The sequence below is a fragment of the Macrobrachium rosenbergii genome, chromosome 1 (genome assembly GCF_040412425.1).
Source record: "Macrobrachium rosenbergii isolate ZJJX-2024 chromosome 1, ASM4041242v1, whole genome shotgun sequence".
Classification (NCBI taxonomy): domain Eukaryota; kingdom Metazoa; phylum Arthropoda; class Malacostraca; order Decapoda; family Palaemonidae; genus Macrobrachium; species Macrobrachium rosenbergii.
The window spans coordinates 7,437,526-7,454,329 of NC_089741.1; the positions used below are offsets into that span (position 1 = coordinate 7,437,526).

Below are 16,804 nucleotides of genomic sequence, written 5' to 3' on the forward strand. Positions count from 1 at the left end.
AAAAAGAGGGACCAGTCACTCACACACTCTTTCTCGTTCACTGAACACCTCAGGTGAAGACCCAAGGAAAACATGTCCAAGGACTTGTGGGAATCATCTGGTATGTAAACAGAGGTAACACGGTCTGCCATGAGTGACCAAACACCCCCAAGTAACACCTGTGGCACTGACTCGTTCTTCCTGAATGCCATAGTCTGGGTGATGCCCCTGACTTCATGAGCTCTCACCCAAACTGTACACTCATGAGCTCATCCAAACTGTACACTCCCCTCCTTGCTGGATGAGTCATACACCAGCTTCATCATCTTATGGAGCCAGAAAGACATCATGTTACTGGACACCTCTTTTTTGGCCCTACCATTACTAATGAAGATTCATCAACACTCAGGCCTGACATGCCAAAACAGGCTACAACAGGACCTCAGAAAGCAGAGCCAGCAGGTCCAGATGCCACTTGGCATGAGGCTATTTGGGTGCCACCAGTGTTAGCCTGAGATTTGGAGTTATCATCATCAGTCTGTTGAGAGCTTTGTGAATCAGGTAAAACCACATATAAGCATATGCATCGAGGTTGTCCCATGGGTGCTGAAATGTATCTTCCATGGCTGCCCATGGGTTGGGAACTATCGAGCAAAATACCAGCAATTTCCTGTTGTAAAGTGTGGCAAACAGGTCTATGCTCAGAGTCCCCCCACACCTTGAACAAGTTCTCCATTACACAGGTATGTACTATAGAGACTATTTGGTTCCTGTCACCTGTCTGGCAGCTGAGCTTGTCTCCCACTAAATTCCAAGAACCTGGAATGTACCTGGCCAACAGCTCTACTAATTGGGCCACCACCCACACATGTACCTGCATTGCCAACTGGTGCAGCAGCAGTAAAACTCCCTGCCTATTGACATATGCCACTAGTGTGGTGCTGCTCATCAAGGCAATGGAAAACTACTCCAAGGGTAAAGCACAGGTACTTCCAAGAAGACCTGTGGATGAGTATCTGAAAATATGCATCTTTCAGGGTCTATCAAAAGCATGAAGTTGACCTCTCTGATGAAATCTAACATGGAGTGAACTGTTTCCATCTTGCACCAGGTCTGATGTAATGTGGCCAGTCTCCAACCATCTGTCGCCTTCTCTACCTGGAACATTCAGCTGTAAAACCCTGCTGACTGACCGTGCATGACTGTGGATCCACTGTGCCTTGCCTCCCTCTGGGGGGCGAGATCCTTCTGCAGGCTGGGAATGTAAGTGTGAAATCCAACTGGATCACCAGTAAGGGGTGGCACAGATTCTAAAGGGAGAAGATATCCTTCCCACAGGATATCTACCCAGGTCTCATCTCTATGTTGCTGCCAAGTTGCCCAATGGCTCGACAGGCTATACACGACTTTTGGCACCTGGTGGGAAGGAACTCTGCCCTTAGCATCTTCCTCCCTTCTTCTTACCTTTGCCCCTTGCCCCCTTCCTTGGATGGGCAGGGGGCTGAAAGGAGCGAGGCTGTCCACCCTTCCATACAGGAGCCGAGGTCAGGAGAGCTCTACGAGGAACAGAGGAAGTCAGGGCCTTCCCCTGCTTTGGACACCAAGGACCAGCTGAACCTGAAAGTTTGGCTGCAGTGCCTAGCAAAGACCTAGAGTCCTTATGTTACACTGCCAAGTGAACAAGAGCATCGGTTTTATTGGAATGCATCCTGTCCACTGTGGTCTCTACTACACTCCCAGGGAAGAGGGTGGTAGCCACCTGGACAGGTCCAATTCTAAACGTGTGTACCAGTTACAGTCCGAGACTCCTAGAGAATTGGGATACCACCTCATTCCTTCTCTTCGGGACCAGGTTGGACCATGGGTTCATTGTCTGGTGGGCTAGGTAGATAACTGCCTTACCTCCAAACAGCAGCAGCCTCCTGAAAGAACCGTCATCATCAGGAGTATGACTATCCAACAAGGAGGACAAGCAAGTTACTGTGAAGGACCAAAGGTCCAGCCAGGAGGCTTCCTGGAGTATAGTTATGGCTATTGACTCCAATGCCATCGCCTTTGAATGATAGAATCTCTCTGAACAAAGTTAATCAAGCAGGACACTGGGCACTAAGCGCATCAAGTACAGATCTACCTGTAAGGTCAATATAGCACTCAAACCCAGGATGTAATATTTCCTGTAAGGAGTTACAGGCAGAGGAAGCAACTTACCAGATATGCTGGACCAAAGTGAATTGTCTTGCCCTGAGACAAGAGAATTCACCTGGGCCAGGACCCCACCAGTAAGTTTGGATCACAGAAAACCAATCAAGGGCTAAGGGTCTTTGTGTGGACCTCATTCAGCCTCGATGGTGGAGAAGCGATTGTGAACGCAGCCAGTGTCCCTTTCTCTATGTTATTATGCTGCCTGATTAGCCATAAGACCTGTTGGAACTGCCTCTATAGCTCAGGAGTATCAGAATCCTGAGGCAGAGGACCCTCGGGCCCTTCCAGGTTGTGGATCTCATGGGTTACTCCCTCTGCAGGGGAGAGAGTTCCTCAGTGTGCCCTAAGGACTATTCAATCACTTGGGCATAAGATCTGCCCATCCTAGGACCATACCAGGGTTGTGTGCCTTTGTAGACAGACCAGACAGGGAGCATATAAGGTCCCTGTCACAGTCCATGGGACCAGACCGGGAGCACAAACAGACAGTCATGGTCCGTGGACCAATCTGACCCCTCCTCTTGGAAATGCCTAAAGAGGTGGAGGGAACAGGTTAATGGTCCCTGGTACCCTTGCCTAACAGAGAGAAAACCAGGGACTTCACTTAAGAGTGAGGCAATGGGCGGTCACCAACCCATGGTGGTGACGTCCTCAGGGTGAGCAGTCCCATTCAGGGCCTATGGTCCAAGAACCCTAACCAAATTGGTCAGCCATGTTCACTGGTCCAGTACTGGTAACCCTAAGTCTGGGAGACATAGGTAACAGTTGCATCCTTGCTGGAATCAACAGTTGCAGAGATATTGGCTGCACCACTTGTGAGAGCCCTGTCAGTCAAGTCTGCAGAAAAATCCAATTGCTGGGAGTCTTACGAGTCTTGGGAGATAAAGCAACCTTCTTCCTCTTCAGCTTACTAGTGGTTGAAGTTGAGGGGGAGGAGGCGGAAGCATCCGATAAAGACAAAGCACACAACAACGACGACTTGCATTTGTGTTTCTTTATCTTCTTCTTCAAGTTCGCCAAGGTCAGCACCATAGCCAAGGATCACAGGAGAACAGCAACACCACAGTGGCGGCATAAGGAGTTACTCTATACACAGGTGCAGTGAGGGATCCAATAGCAGGATCCTCTCAATTGAAGAAATGTTTTCTGCAATACATACACAGCATATGTGGGCATATTTGATAGCAAATGGTTTCCTTTGTATACAGAAAGTAGATGGCTGTAATGATTTATAGATCTGAACCATCTTGTATCAAGCACAACAAATCTCACAACCAGGAAAAGGAAAGAAACAACACACTCAACAACAAAAAGCAAAAAGTTAATGAGAGCAAAAGTAGGCACAGAGAGTTGAAGAAAAGGTGTGCATCTGACGGCGGTTGAAAGCAAAGTGGAGTGCAGACCGACAGGTGGGCAGGGCTTCCCCTTACTTGTCGATAGTTAACTACCTTGTCAGTAAGTTTCTCATGGCCATTCCAGCTCACTTTTGAGAGCTAATCCTTATGTAAAGAACGAAGGTTTGCATTGTGTAGGAACAAATTCCAGCCTTGTGTATATTCAAAAATACAAACTGACTTTACGACAAACTGGTTTAGGACTCTTTCCATTTCCCCTTCAAGGGTTTTGCATATATAATTGTATATTTTTTATTTACATGCTTTTTTTCCTCCCTTTCATGTCGACAAGCTGAGTTTTCGTCATCAGTGTTTGCCTTGTTCACCTGTTTATCATTGCTTCTCCATCACTCTCACTTGACTTAGGGGGACTTTTCACCAAACTTTTACACTCACGAATGCAAAACCCTCTCTCACAATCATCACTTGCACACTATCAACCACTGAGAGTTCACACCGACGAACCCTCTTCATACTCCATTTCCCTGGTTCTGTGATCCATTCATTCCACTTACTCCCAAAGTCTGACTTGCCTTTCTACACACTCCAATAAACATGCCTATATAGTCCAACATGCTATGCATCTAGCCCTTGGCATCTCACACATCCAGGCAAAATGACTATTTCTGCCAAAATTTCCACACACTCCCACAGCTCCTTGCAACTCACAATCTCTTGCCATATGTCCCAACTTCCTACACTTGTAATTGGCTCCACCTCTGCACACTTCCTCACATGATATCCTATTTTACTGCATGCAAAACAGGCTCCTAATACACACCTACATTCTTTCTTCATGTCCTTCTGCTCCATACTTATGACATTTTATTTCCTGCACCTTTCTTCTCATACCACTGACCACATTCATTCTACTATTCTCATTATTTCTACCATGGCTCATACTTCAGCCATATCTCACGCTTCTACTTCCGTCCCGCCTAATCTTACTACAGTACTGCTTCGGTTTATACCACCTGAATTCCTACCACTTCTACTCATTCCATTCTTATTCAACCCTCTTACAAAATCAGTCATAGTGTTCAAAGAATATCCTACCACTGCATCTTGGTACAACCCATGTTACAACCCATGTTCTGTCTTACCCTGAAACCCACGTACTCTGCCGACATACACTTGCTTTTCATTCCTCCTGTCTTCAACATCCTTGAACTCAAAATCCTCCACTAACTCCAGCACCTCATCCCACTTCAGTCACTCATTCTTCCATCTCACCTTTTCCTTCCGCTTAGAATTTTTTATAATTGGGATTATAAAAAACAAATAAATCTTCAATTCAGAGACACCCACAAATCACATAAGGAACATGTACTCAATTCCGTTTTTTAAACACTAATAGTACATGTATATGCATAACCAGCCCCTCACTCCAACATTCGAATGATATGGGAGAAAAGTTTCTTTCTTTTCCAACTGGTTAACTCAAACCATCACTATGGGAAAACTTCACTCGAACGGCAATTTTTTCGTACTGTCCACAAATCACATAAGGAACGTGTACACAATTCCTTTTTTTTAAACACTACTAGTACATATATATGCATAACCAGACCCTCACTCCAACATTCAAATGAAATGGGAAAAGTCTTCTTTCTTCTCAAACTGGTTAACTCAAACCATCACTATGGGAAAACTTCACTCGAATGTCAATTTTTTTGCACAGTACGCTATGTCTCACTCAATACCTGGAATTATATCAAACCTCAATCACTGTACAGTACATATACATATTGTCTTCACTGTACAGTACTTGGAACTCCATCCACATTCAGGTAGCTCCAATCATCAAGCTTCAGTCGACCCACATTGACATGGGGCAGACTTTCTCACAACATCCCTGTGGAGGAAAGTCCATTATTCAGTAAGGTTGTTGAACAATGGCTAACTACAGCGAAAAATCAGATCAAATTAATTAAATTTTTTTTAAATCATACTATTTTCAAACATTTACCATCTTTTAACAAGACATTAGGTGTATGGGAGCCCGAAGAACTAGTGATTTTGGCCACTGACAAGACCCAAAGATTGATCTAAGAGAGTGACTGTAATGCTGCCACGGCAGTCGATTCCAGTGCTGTTGCCTCCACTTGCAAGAGGGAGAGTCCCTTCACATGGAGATGATCTAGTGACAGACTGGGATACAGACGAGTCAGGTCCAGGTCAACCTGTTTAGTCAGTGATGGGCTCTTTGAGAGAACATATTTCCTCTGGCAAGCTGGAGGCAGAGGAAGTGCCTTGCATGAATGTCTTGATGGGAGAATTCTCTTGCCTGGAACCAAGAGAATTCCCCTGGACCAAGACCTCATCAGCAAGCCTAGACCATGATGGGCGATCAAAACTCTGGGGTCACTTGGGGACCCCAGAAAGACTCAATGGCAGAAGCACAGTGCAGGAAAAGCCAAGGTCTCTTCCTCGAGATCATTAAAATGACATATCATTCCAATGATCTCCACAAAAGGCCTCTGCAACTCGGGGTTGTCTGTGTCCTGGGATATGGGACCTTAATGTCCCTCCAGAACCCAGTCCTTCTGAGTCACTCCCTCCACAAGAGAAGTACATCCACCAGAGGCCTCTGGTGATCTCTTGATCATTTAGGTGTACATCCTGTCCAGTCCAAGGACTGAACCAGGAACATAGGCTTCCATGCACAGGCCAGGATGGGAGCAAGCACGTCCCAGTCCCAAGCCCTGGACATGTCCAGCTCCCGGCTCCTGGAAAAACTTTGAAGAGGAGGAGGGGACAAGCGAGGGATCGTGAGGACCCTTTCCCAAGCTGTTGAAGACTGAAGCCCTGGCAAGTGAGCGAGGCCATGGGGTCATCAACCACAGTGACAATGTCTGCACAGGCCAGGGAGAACTGTTCCATGAGTGTGCTACAGTCTTCTTAGAAGCTGAGGCTTCTACCAGAGAAGATGACTGAGCAAGGGACTTCCTCTTGCCTTGCCCAAGTGACTGGGCCAGTCGGGCTGGGTCACTGTCCTAGTGCCCCTGGGCCACACTCTCTTCAAGAACTGGAGGGAGGCAAAGGAGCAACTACACATTCTCTGCTCACCTTCTCTCGCTGGTCTGTGCCAGCAGCTGGGACCAGGTCCGTAGACCAGGGATCCTTGGTGACCCTGGTAGACGGGCTACCTGGGCCAGCACTGGTACAGTGGGGTCTGGAGAACCCTGAGTAGCAGTTGCACCTGTGCCCTTGGCAACGGGAGCAGCAGTACTTGCAATACCACTAGCGAGAGACCAGGGATAGTAATAGCCCAGGTAGGTGGCCTACTGGAGCCAGTACTGGTACACCGGGGGTCCTAAGAACTCTGAGTAGCAGTTGCACCCATGTGCTCGGCAATGGGAGCAGCCGCTAGCAAGAGACCAGGCCTGTACTACTAGCCCGGGTAGGCAGGCTACCAGGGCCAGTACCAGTGGCCTGGGTAGGAAGGCTACCAGGACCGGAACCAGTACACCGTTCCAGAGAACCTCAGGTAGCAGTTGTACCTACCTGTGCACTAGGCAATGGGCGCAGTAGTACTCATGCATAAAGAGGGCTGGCCACTAGAGGATCTATGAGACTTTCCACAGGAGGACGAGGCAACCCTCCTCTTCCTCCACTTGCTAGCTTTGGAAGAAGAAGCGTAGGTGATGACAGCACTCAACAACAATGACGACATCCTTCTCCCCTCTTTGGGCTTCTCCTTCTTGCCAATTGTGGCCTTCGACAACAGCATGTAGAGGAGGATATCACCCAAAGATGACATATACAGCAGCACCTGGGAATAAATCACCGATGCTGTTTGAGGGGTTGCCAAGGAAGTAGCAGTCCTACAGCTAGTGGATACTATGACAGGTAAAGTCATCAGAGTCACAGTTGAAGCAGATACAGGAAGGCCCTTCATAGCCTATGAGTGATCAATTAGTTCAGAGACACTCATCTTCCCTAAGAAGCCTTGAGAGGGTCATAACTCCCTAAGTCTATTAGCCTCCACAACACCTGAAACAAAAGTCAGGTTACGTTGATTTGATTACACTCATGTCACGGTATGACACATAATGAGAGAGGGTCAATCTCAATACAGGAGAGAAACCAAATACATGGCCTGTCCTTCCCTGGACAGCACCTAAGCCCTGTGGTTTCCTCTCCAAAATGAGCTAAAGTGATTGAGGGGTTTTGTACTTGTATACATACAAAAACAAACAACGATCACACAAAAATATTTCAAACAAAAAACGCAGAACAGAAAGTAAACAGCAGTCGGGCAGAGAAGCACAAAGACATCTTCACATGATGGTGATCGAAAGCAAAAGTGGAGTGCAGACCAACAAGTGGGCAGGGCTTCCCCACTACTGTCAGTAGTTCATGACCTTGTCTGAAAGTTTAACAGCCATTCCAGCTTGTGTTTGCAAGCTAAATCCTATGTAAAGAACAAGGGTTTGTATTTGTGTAGGAACAATTACAATTTCCATAGACTACAGAGAGACCTAATTTTAATTACAAAAATAACTATGTTCCTAACACATTTTATTACCCCTGACACCACCTCACCTGGCTCCAAGATGGGGTGAAATAATTTTTTTTTATAATCCACTCATTAAGACTTTTCATTTGAGATATATCTTGGAAGATAAAGACCAAAAGAGACAGTGGTGGAATTTCAGAAGTTCTTGTCATCACACATCATTGGTGCCAATTATGATGATGATAAATATACCAAGACTAACCTTTGACAAGAAACAATAACACATTGAAATATACAAAAAAATTATAATTTGTATTTTTCCTAGGTATACAAACCACAGCTTTTTATAATAGTATTTATCCTTCAACACAAGCAATGATGGTCATGGAACTCATTAACCAGGTAGTTAACTGGTGGTAATTGGCTGAACAAGAAGCTGTACGTATCCTTTCCCCCATCAACCCCTTGTTGAGAAGGAGACCTCGTGCATCAGAACACAAGAAATTTCTTCAAAACATGATTTAACCAAGGTAGTAATCTTCAACCTTTTCATCATTTTAACCAGGCCCAAAGTGCTGGAGGACAGCAAAGACCGAGCCTTTACAATCCTGAAATCCTAAAAACCAAAGATGACTCTTCCACCTCAAACTCTCTCTCCGCAAGAGCCAATAAAAGATCTCATGTGGCAGAAGCTGACTCCTTCAGCAAAGCAACAGACAGCCATGTGAATGATGACATAAATCTGACAAGTAGAGCAATAGATGGCTGGGAAGTTGACTGGGAAGGTGGCTGGCGTAGTAGAGAGGTAAGGGGGTCCAAGGTGGGACATATAGTGACAAAGGGAGAGAGATATACACATGGGAGACCACGGGGGATTTGGGAAGGTTTCTTGATAAAAAGTAAGGAAAATAGGATATACTCAAGGAAAATGGGCCGCTGAATTCCTGTGTACATTTTAGACTTACCTTGGGTATCCAAAATGATCACTCCTTTCAGAGTTGGGGTCCCAGAATTGGTGTCACGTGGCACGAGGCAAATGGTGGCCTCTGTGAAGTAGGGGTGAATATTCATCCACTCAAAAGGGCTCCTGACAGCAGAATGAATCAGTCTCCTGGACCATACTTCTCTGGACTGGGCAGGGGTTCCCTCAGGGCAACTTTCACAAGATGGCAGCAGCTGAACTCACCGCACCCATAAGCCTAAAAGCACAGAGATACTGGCAGCACAGAGAGTGGGTAAAAGGAGGGGTTACTGAGATAGAAGAATGCTAGGTTGGATTCCATTGCACTCCCATTGTACTGGTCGGCCATCTTACATGAATTCGGTCACTAGGTTAAGCCCAGTGCCCATAAGACCTTATAATCCACACACTAGACACTGCCACACTCCTGACCCCTACAACTGACACCGAGTACCTATTTCTGCCGAATATAACCTGTTTACACAAAAGTCGTTGAGGTAGAACCTATACTGTAATCTTATTTTTACTAATTCCAGTTAAGGGCATTCCAAGCCAACAAAGCAAAAAAGGTCACAATACCGTGAAACAGCACAACAGTCAAAATCCTGAATGCCCAGCAGCACCATTCCCTACCACAGCAAGAAGAATTCTGACAATAAAAAAATTCAAGACCCACCTGGTGGAGAACAGGTGAACTAGATAGTCTACCCAGGTCAACCAACCATTATTTTTTTAATGCGCTTGGTTGGCCCGAAGATGTAAGCTATTTTTAACAGTAACTAAGATTCCACAATTAAAAACTGATAAAAGGGAGAATATCGCTATACAGCTCAAAAGGGGCATCCTTTTGAAGTACAGTATCAAGTAAGCAAAAGTATCAAAAAAGCTTTGATGACAAGACACAGCACTTCTAGTGTAAGTCCAGAAAATGTTGCATTCACCTACTTATTACAGATTAGTAGTGTATGGCTTGGTTTCCCTCCTCATACTGGTATAATGTCTTTTTAAGTGCATAACATTTGACTGTTAACCTAAAATCCTGTGCATTATCTTTAAGTGAGATATCAACTCTCACCTGCCCATTGCAATGCATTCCGTAACTTTGAAAATACCATAAATAGTGGCCAACTCTAGTCCTAAAGAAAGCTCTTTACACTCCTGTCTTGCAAGACTCATTTCTTTGTTAATTCAGTCTCAGGGCCTGGAAAATAAAAGCAGTATTAGATTACGAGCTGGTAACTAATTTTTATTTTATCTGGGACAACATGTGAATCTGTTTACTTACTATTATTACTCTACTGATCAATCTCATGACTGATCTTAAGGGTGGGTGATATTCGAAGAATACTTGACCAGAAATTCACAAAACATTTGGGGTTCATTTTTTTTTAATGTTTCATTCACTCACCGAAGCTCTACTAAGTACTGGCAACACAAAAAATTGACATGTAGGCAGTATCTCCTTCAGCAGAAATCAGTTACCATTAAATTACACTAATGTTCCTGAATCTCATTATATATATATATATATATATATATATATATATATATATATATATATATATATATATATATATATATTGTCACATAGCATGCCAAGTACCTGGTTATTACACAACTAATCGCAGAATTCAAAAATTTACCTCACTTCAGCCAGGTACCTGAACTCTCATAACAATAAAAATTACAACTGAGTACTCTAAAGGTAACAGTGACCCCTTACAAAGCTCATTAATCACGTGAAACATAAAACTAAGTTAATCAAAAGAAGTGTGAGGTATCAATAATTAAACAAATAAAAGGGCATCACTCCATCAAACAACTTTAACAGTTTCCCTGGTCTACATTCACTTCAGCAAAATTAATGGAACAAATTAATCCTATTCACTGGTGGTCAATAAATGAAAAACTGGTTTTTAAAAACACTAAATACAAAAATTTATTTTTAAATTCAAAATTATAACTAGAATTCACAATCTGAAAAAATTTACTATTACTTGAAAACACAAAACATTTAATTAATTCTTGAGTTAAATTATTAAACAACACTAAATCACAAAACTTTAATTTGTCAAGAAATTAAATCAATCAAGCAAAATTTAAACTATCAAGAATTACTCAAGATTTGAAAGGAAAATCTTAAAAAATTAAAATTAAATCAAGTATGCAATGTTAAATTATCAAGAAATATTTAAAATGCTAAGTAAATAAATGTTAAATCACCAAAATATAAAATGTGAAAAATCAAAAGACTGCAAACACAAGAACACACAAAAATACACAAAGGATTTATCAATAATAATTTCACAAAGGCAAAATTTCCCTAATACACCTTATCGTACCATGGTAACAATAAGTAAAATTCACTACAGTCATACCTCGAACTTACGTGAGGTTAGGTTCCGGAGCCCCTCGTGCAAGGTGAATTTTCGCGTAAGTTTGGCATGGTCTTTAAAAATGCTAATAAATGTTTATTTCCAGAGTTTAAGTACTAAATATGACCCTAATCATGCTCCCAAAGTATTAAGCTAACTTTTAAATGAACTAAAGTTAGTGTAATTTTATTTAAAATTTAGCTTATTACCCTTAAAAAAGGAATACAGTAAAAGGGTGACTTAAAAATTGAGTACTGCACAGTTTCATAATAGCGCATTTACAGTAGGTATACTAATGTTACCCCTAATTCATGGGATGCCGTTTTCTTTGTCACTTAGAGTAAAAGCCGTTTTCTTTGCGTCACTAGGCAAAAAGTCATGTGTCAGTCATAACAAAATTATAATTCCATAAAATATCGAAAACATGTACATAATATTCGCAGAAGGTAGTACAGTGCAGGTAAAATTCAATCAATTTAAAATTATATACTGTACAGGTAATGACGTACAGAGAAATAATAAGTTGCAAAAGTATGTTTGAGCGCTAACTACGAGAGAGAGAGAGAGAGAGAGAGAGAGAGAGAGAGAGAGAGAGAGAGAGAGAGAGATACTGTAATAAAGTAACTGTACTGCTTTTGTATCGTATTTATGCAAATATATGAATACAAATTTTCCATTCTGATTTTACACCTAAAAACACGAAAACTTAAAAATTAAACACACTTTCTACAGGGGTATCATCTTTGAAAAATGCAGTAACTAAGGGTATCACTTCTTGTAAAAGTACACCAACTGAACGTGCTGTAATTACATGCACATACAGATTGCACCAGCACTTTTCTCCGAGGTGAACAGAGTAATTTTCAAAGAATGACACATATACAACTCTTAGTTACATCTCTGATATTACATTAACGAATTCATTTTATCAAATGAGCGCGACTGAACAACCTCATCTCAAGGTCATGTAAAGTCTTTGTGACAAAGACTTTGCAAATGGACATAATACTTTTATGATATTTATGTACAAAAATATAAATATAAATTTTCCATATCGATTTTACAGTTAAAAGCATGAAAACTTATAAATACTTTAAACATTAAACAAGCATTTTCTGCGGGGGTATCATCTTTGAAAAGTGCAGTAACTTTGCAAATGGGTATCACATCTTGTATAAGTACACTAACTGAATGTGCTGAAATTACCTTTGCATCATATTTATGCATGTACAAAAAGAAAATTAATACATTTTCGATACAGATTTTACACATGAAAGCATGAAATGCATTTTTCAGAGAGATTTTACACAAAAGCATGAAATGCATTTTTCATACAGATTTTGCACATTAAAACACGAAATGCATTTTTCATACAGATTTTACACATAAAAGCATGAAATGCATTTTTCATAAAGATTTTACACATAAAAGCATGAAAACTTGTAAATTACTTCAAAAATTAAACATACCCACTTCTGCAGGTTTCTCGAGAATTTCGTGAGTCTGTGAAAAAATCGCGTATGCCCATTAGTTAGGTTCCAGTGAAAAGTTCGTGTATGTGTGAATTCTCGCAACTCGAATTGTGTAAGATCGAAGTATTACTGTATACCTTAGGAAAATTTGTGAAAACCTTTGCAAAATCCACCAAATATACTTTTTGCATGGCACCAATACAGTTTTGCTAAATTCAGATCTCAAAAGCTAAGATTAACACCAGTGACCACACAAATATTCTACGCTAATTTCTCTCTTTTGAAGAAAGAGAGAGAGGGAACCAACTTTAACGGTCTCTAAAATCAGAATGAGCAAATTTTAGGGTTCCAATGGGAAATGAAACAACAGGCGCTGTCAGAACAATATGTGATCAGAGGAACGCAATCCTACAAAACATGACTTAATTGACTGATATACGCGCATTTACTCTCAAAAAGGCACATATGATTTGAACAGAAAATCTTATGAGACGAAGCTCTTAACGAAATCTCAACACGATCACAGCCACAAAAGGCACGCTTTCAAAACAAAGATGAAGACCAAAGTTGGTTTTCAGAACAGTACATGAAACATTGTGAAATCATTGGTCTCTTCTCGTATGGGACAAAGCTTTCCACGACTCGATTGCTATTCCCACGCTAGTTAACTCATTATCCTTGCGACAACAACCGAACGAAAACACGACATCACGAGTAAAGAACACTTGTTCCTAGGGGACAAAATGTGGGTCACATACTAGGTTATTATTAAAACATTGGCAATTTTAAATTACACTGTTAAGTTACCCAAATCACTAACTCTTTTGAGATCTGACAGTACACTACATATGATATTTCAACAATTATTATCATTACACATAATACATAATAAATAGAAGAGTAAATATAAAAAACTATGGGACGATATACATATAACAAGGCAACATCATGAAAATCCTCCCCCCAGAAGATTAGTTATCCTGGATTTGAATCCAACAATTCACAATGGGATAAATAATCTGCAATTACATTGTTCTTTCCAACAACGTTCTCTATTTCTACACAGCGTGGTTACAAAATCAGTCAGGGGAGCTACTATGGCTGAGAAATACAGACGGCGATAAAATCCAGCCGTGCTCAAAAATCTTTGTAGCTGTTTCTTCCTCTGTCATTTCCTTCTTCCTGGTGCTTCAATCACCCCCTGGAACAATATTGAAGTAAAGTTCGTTCCTCTATCACTTTGCACAATTTTTGGTATTCCAAACTTGGAGAAAAACTCCACCAACTTCTCTGCAATTACCTATGCACTTATACTTCTTACAGGAATCGCCTCAGGATACCTTGTCACTGGACACATTAATGTCAACAGACATTTATTTCCTTCATTTTTTGAAGCGGCCCAACCACTTGAAAACATAAAAAATTTTATTAATACCCGAGTTAAACTTATTAAACAAAACTAAATCACAATACTTTAATTTATCAAGAAATTAAATTAATCAAGCAAAATTTAAACTATCAAGAATTACTCAAGATTTGAAAGGAAAATCTTAAAAAATTAAAATTCAATCAAGTATGCAACGTTAAATTATCAAGAAATATTTAAAATGCTAAGTAAATAAATGTTAAATCACCAAAAATATAAAATGTGAAAAATCAAGAGATTGTAAACACAAGAACACACAAATATATCACACAAGATTTATCATTAATAATTTCACAAAGGCAAAATTTCCCTAAAACACCTTATTATACCATGGTAATAATAAGTAAAATTCACTATACCCTACACAAACTTGTGAAAGCCTTCACAAAATCCACCAAATACACTTTGTTGTGTGGCGCTGTTACAGTTTTCCTAAGTTCAGATCTCAAAAGCTAAGATTAACACCTATGACCACACAAATATTCTACATTAATTTCTCTCTTTTGAAGAAAGAGAGAGAGAGGAAACCAACTTTAACGGTCTCTAAAATCAGAATGAGCAAACTTTAGGGTTCCAGTGGGGAATGAAACAACCAGACGACATCAGAACAATACGTTATCAGAGCAACGCAATCCTACGAAACATGACTTAATCGATCGATATACGTGCATTTACTCTCAAAAAGGAATATACGATTTGAGCAGAAAATCATATGGGACGAAGCTCTTAACAAAATCTCGACACGATCAAAACAGACAGTGACTGGCCAGCCACAAAAGGCACGCTTTCAAAACAAGACAAAGAACCAAAGTTGGTTTTCAGAACAGTACATGAAACATTGTAAAATCATTCGTCTTTTCTCATATAGGACAAAGCTTCCCAAGACTCGATTGCTATTCCCACGTTAGTTAGCTCATTATCCTCATGACAACAACCAAACCAAAACACGACATCACAAGTACAGAACACTTGTTGCTAGGGGATAAAATGTGGGTCAAATACTACATTATTATTAAAACATATTAGCAATTTTAAATTATGCTATTAAGTTACCCAAATCACTAACTCTTTTGAGATCTGACAGTACACTACATATGATATTTCAACAATTATTATCATTACACATAATACTTGATAGATAGAAGAGTAAATATATAAAAACTATGGGAGGATATACATACAACAAGGCAACATCATCAATTATATATATATATATATATATATATATATATATATATATATATATATATATATATATATATATATATATATATATATATATATTACTGAAAGGACCTCATTCATACTGGATGGTATCTAAGGGAATATTTATCCAGAAAAAGTTACAAGCTTTCTTGGAAAACAGTCCACATTATCAAGTATTATGTACAATGAGCAGACGCGTAGTCCAGCTGTATTTATATCTGTGTGCTGGGTACTTTTAATCCTATAATCACCTAGCTCCTCCTGTGTGACCCCACCCACTCGTAATCTTGGTCTTTCTCTCCTCCCTTCTTTCCAGGTGTGTGTGTGTATATATATATATATATATATATATATATATATATATATATATATATATATATATATATATATATATATATATATATATATATATAGTGATATCAGTTTTTATCTTGTGGCTCTGTTAAAGTAAACATTTGTTTATAAATTACCGTTTAATGAGGGCCGTTAGGAGGCCTTTTGGTCACGAAGAAGAGTAAGCATCTCATTCTGTGCCTTCTTTGTATCCAGAATAGACTCATTCCCTTATGGTTAAACATTAGTGTCCTGGGACGACCAATACGTCGAAGTGCCATCGAGACCGCCACTCGTTTGATAAGCTGCTTCAGTGTGGAGATTATTGCCTTGTTTTTTGTGTCCGGTGTGGGGAACGTATCCATGTAATGGTATATTACCGTAAATACTGTGGAGTTATGTTAGTGTTTTCACTCTTCCTTTCATCTCCCACTTATTTCTGACTTAGTGCGGAAGTTGTTTTGTTTCTCCCTCCTCCTCGGCACTTTCTCTCTAACTATCGTTTACGTAACGGTTAACCGTGAGTTTGAACGGGAGTTGTAAGTGAATGTGTTCATGCCCTCAGCCAGTAATTCAAGGATGTGTACAAATAATTCATTGTAATAAATCTAGGCATTTACGCTGAATTTTTCAATTACCCCCTCAATAAAGTGTATTCTGTCTATGTTGCTGGTAAATCTTACTCTTTAGCTTGCAAGCTGTCGTAGTAAGGGTAATTTATTTATTTATTTATCTATTTTTTGGAAGGCTCAGAAAGTGCCTGGAAATGTTATTCTAACTTTAAAAAAAAAATAAACAGCTTTTTGATAAATTATCTTATCGCAACAACAGAGTTCTTAACATTTTGGCGACTTTGCCAGGATTCGAACCTGGAATCTTCTGATCCGCAGTCAGTCTTATGCCTCGGGCGAAGGAAGTTTCATCTTTTGTGATGGGTGACGGCCTGTATGAGTATTTGGTTATGCCCTTCGGGATGAAAAACGCAGCCGCCACC

The 16,804-nt window shown here is 40.5% G+C and overlaps 1 protein-coding gene across 1 annotated transcript in view; it reads right to left on the reverse strand.

The window, feature by feature from the left end:
- The window catches only part of LOC136852583 (serine/threonine-protein kinase Kist-like), a 422,999-nt gene that overhangs the window by 265,934 nt on the left and 140,261 nt on the right, over nt 1-16,804 (reverse strand). Inside the window, exon 2 of the mRNA XM_067127735.1 lies at nt 10,074-10,199. Coding sequence (XP_066983836.1) covers nt 10,074-10,174 — 101 coding nt within the window. The 5' untranslated portion in view covers nt 10,175-10,199. The remainder of the gene's footprint in view (nt 1-10,073; nt 10,200-16,804) is intronic.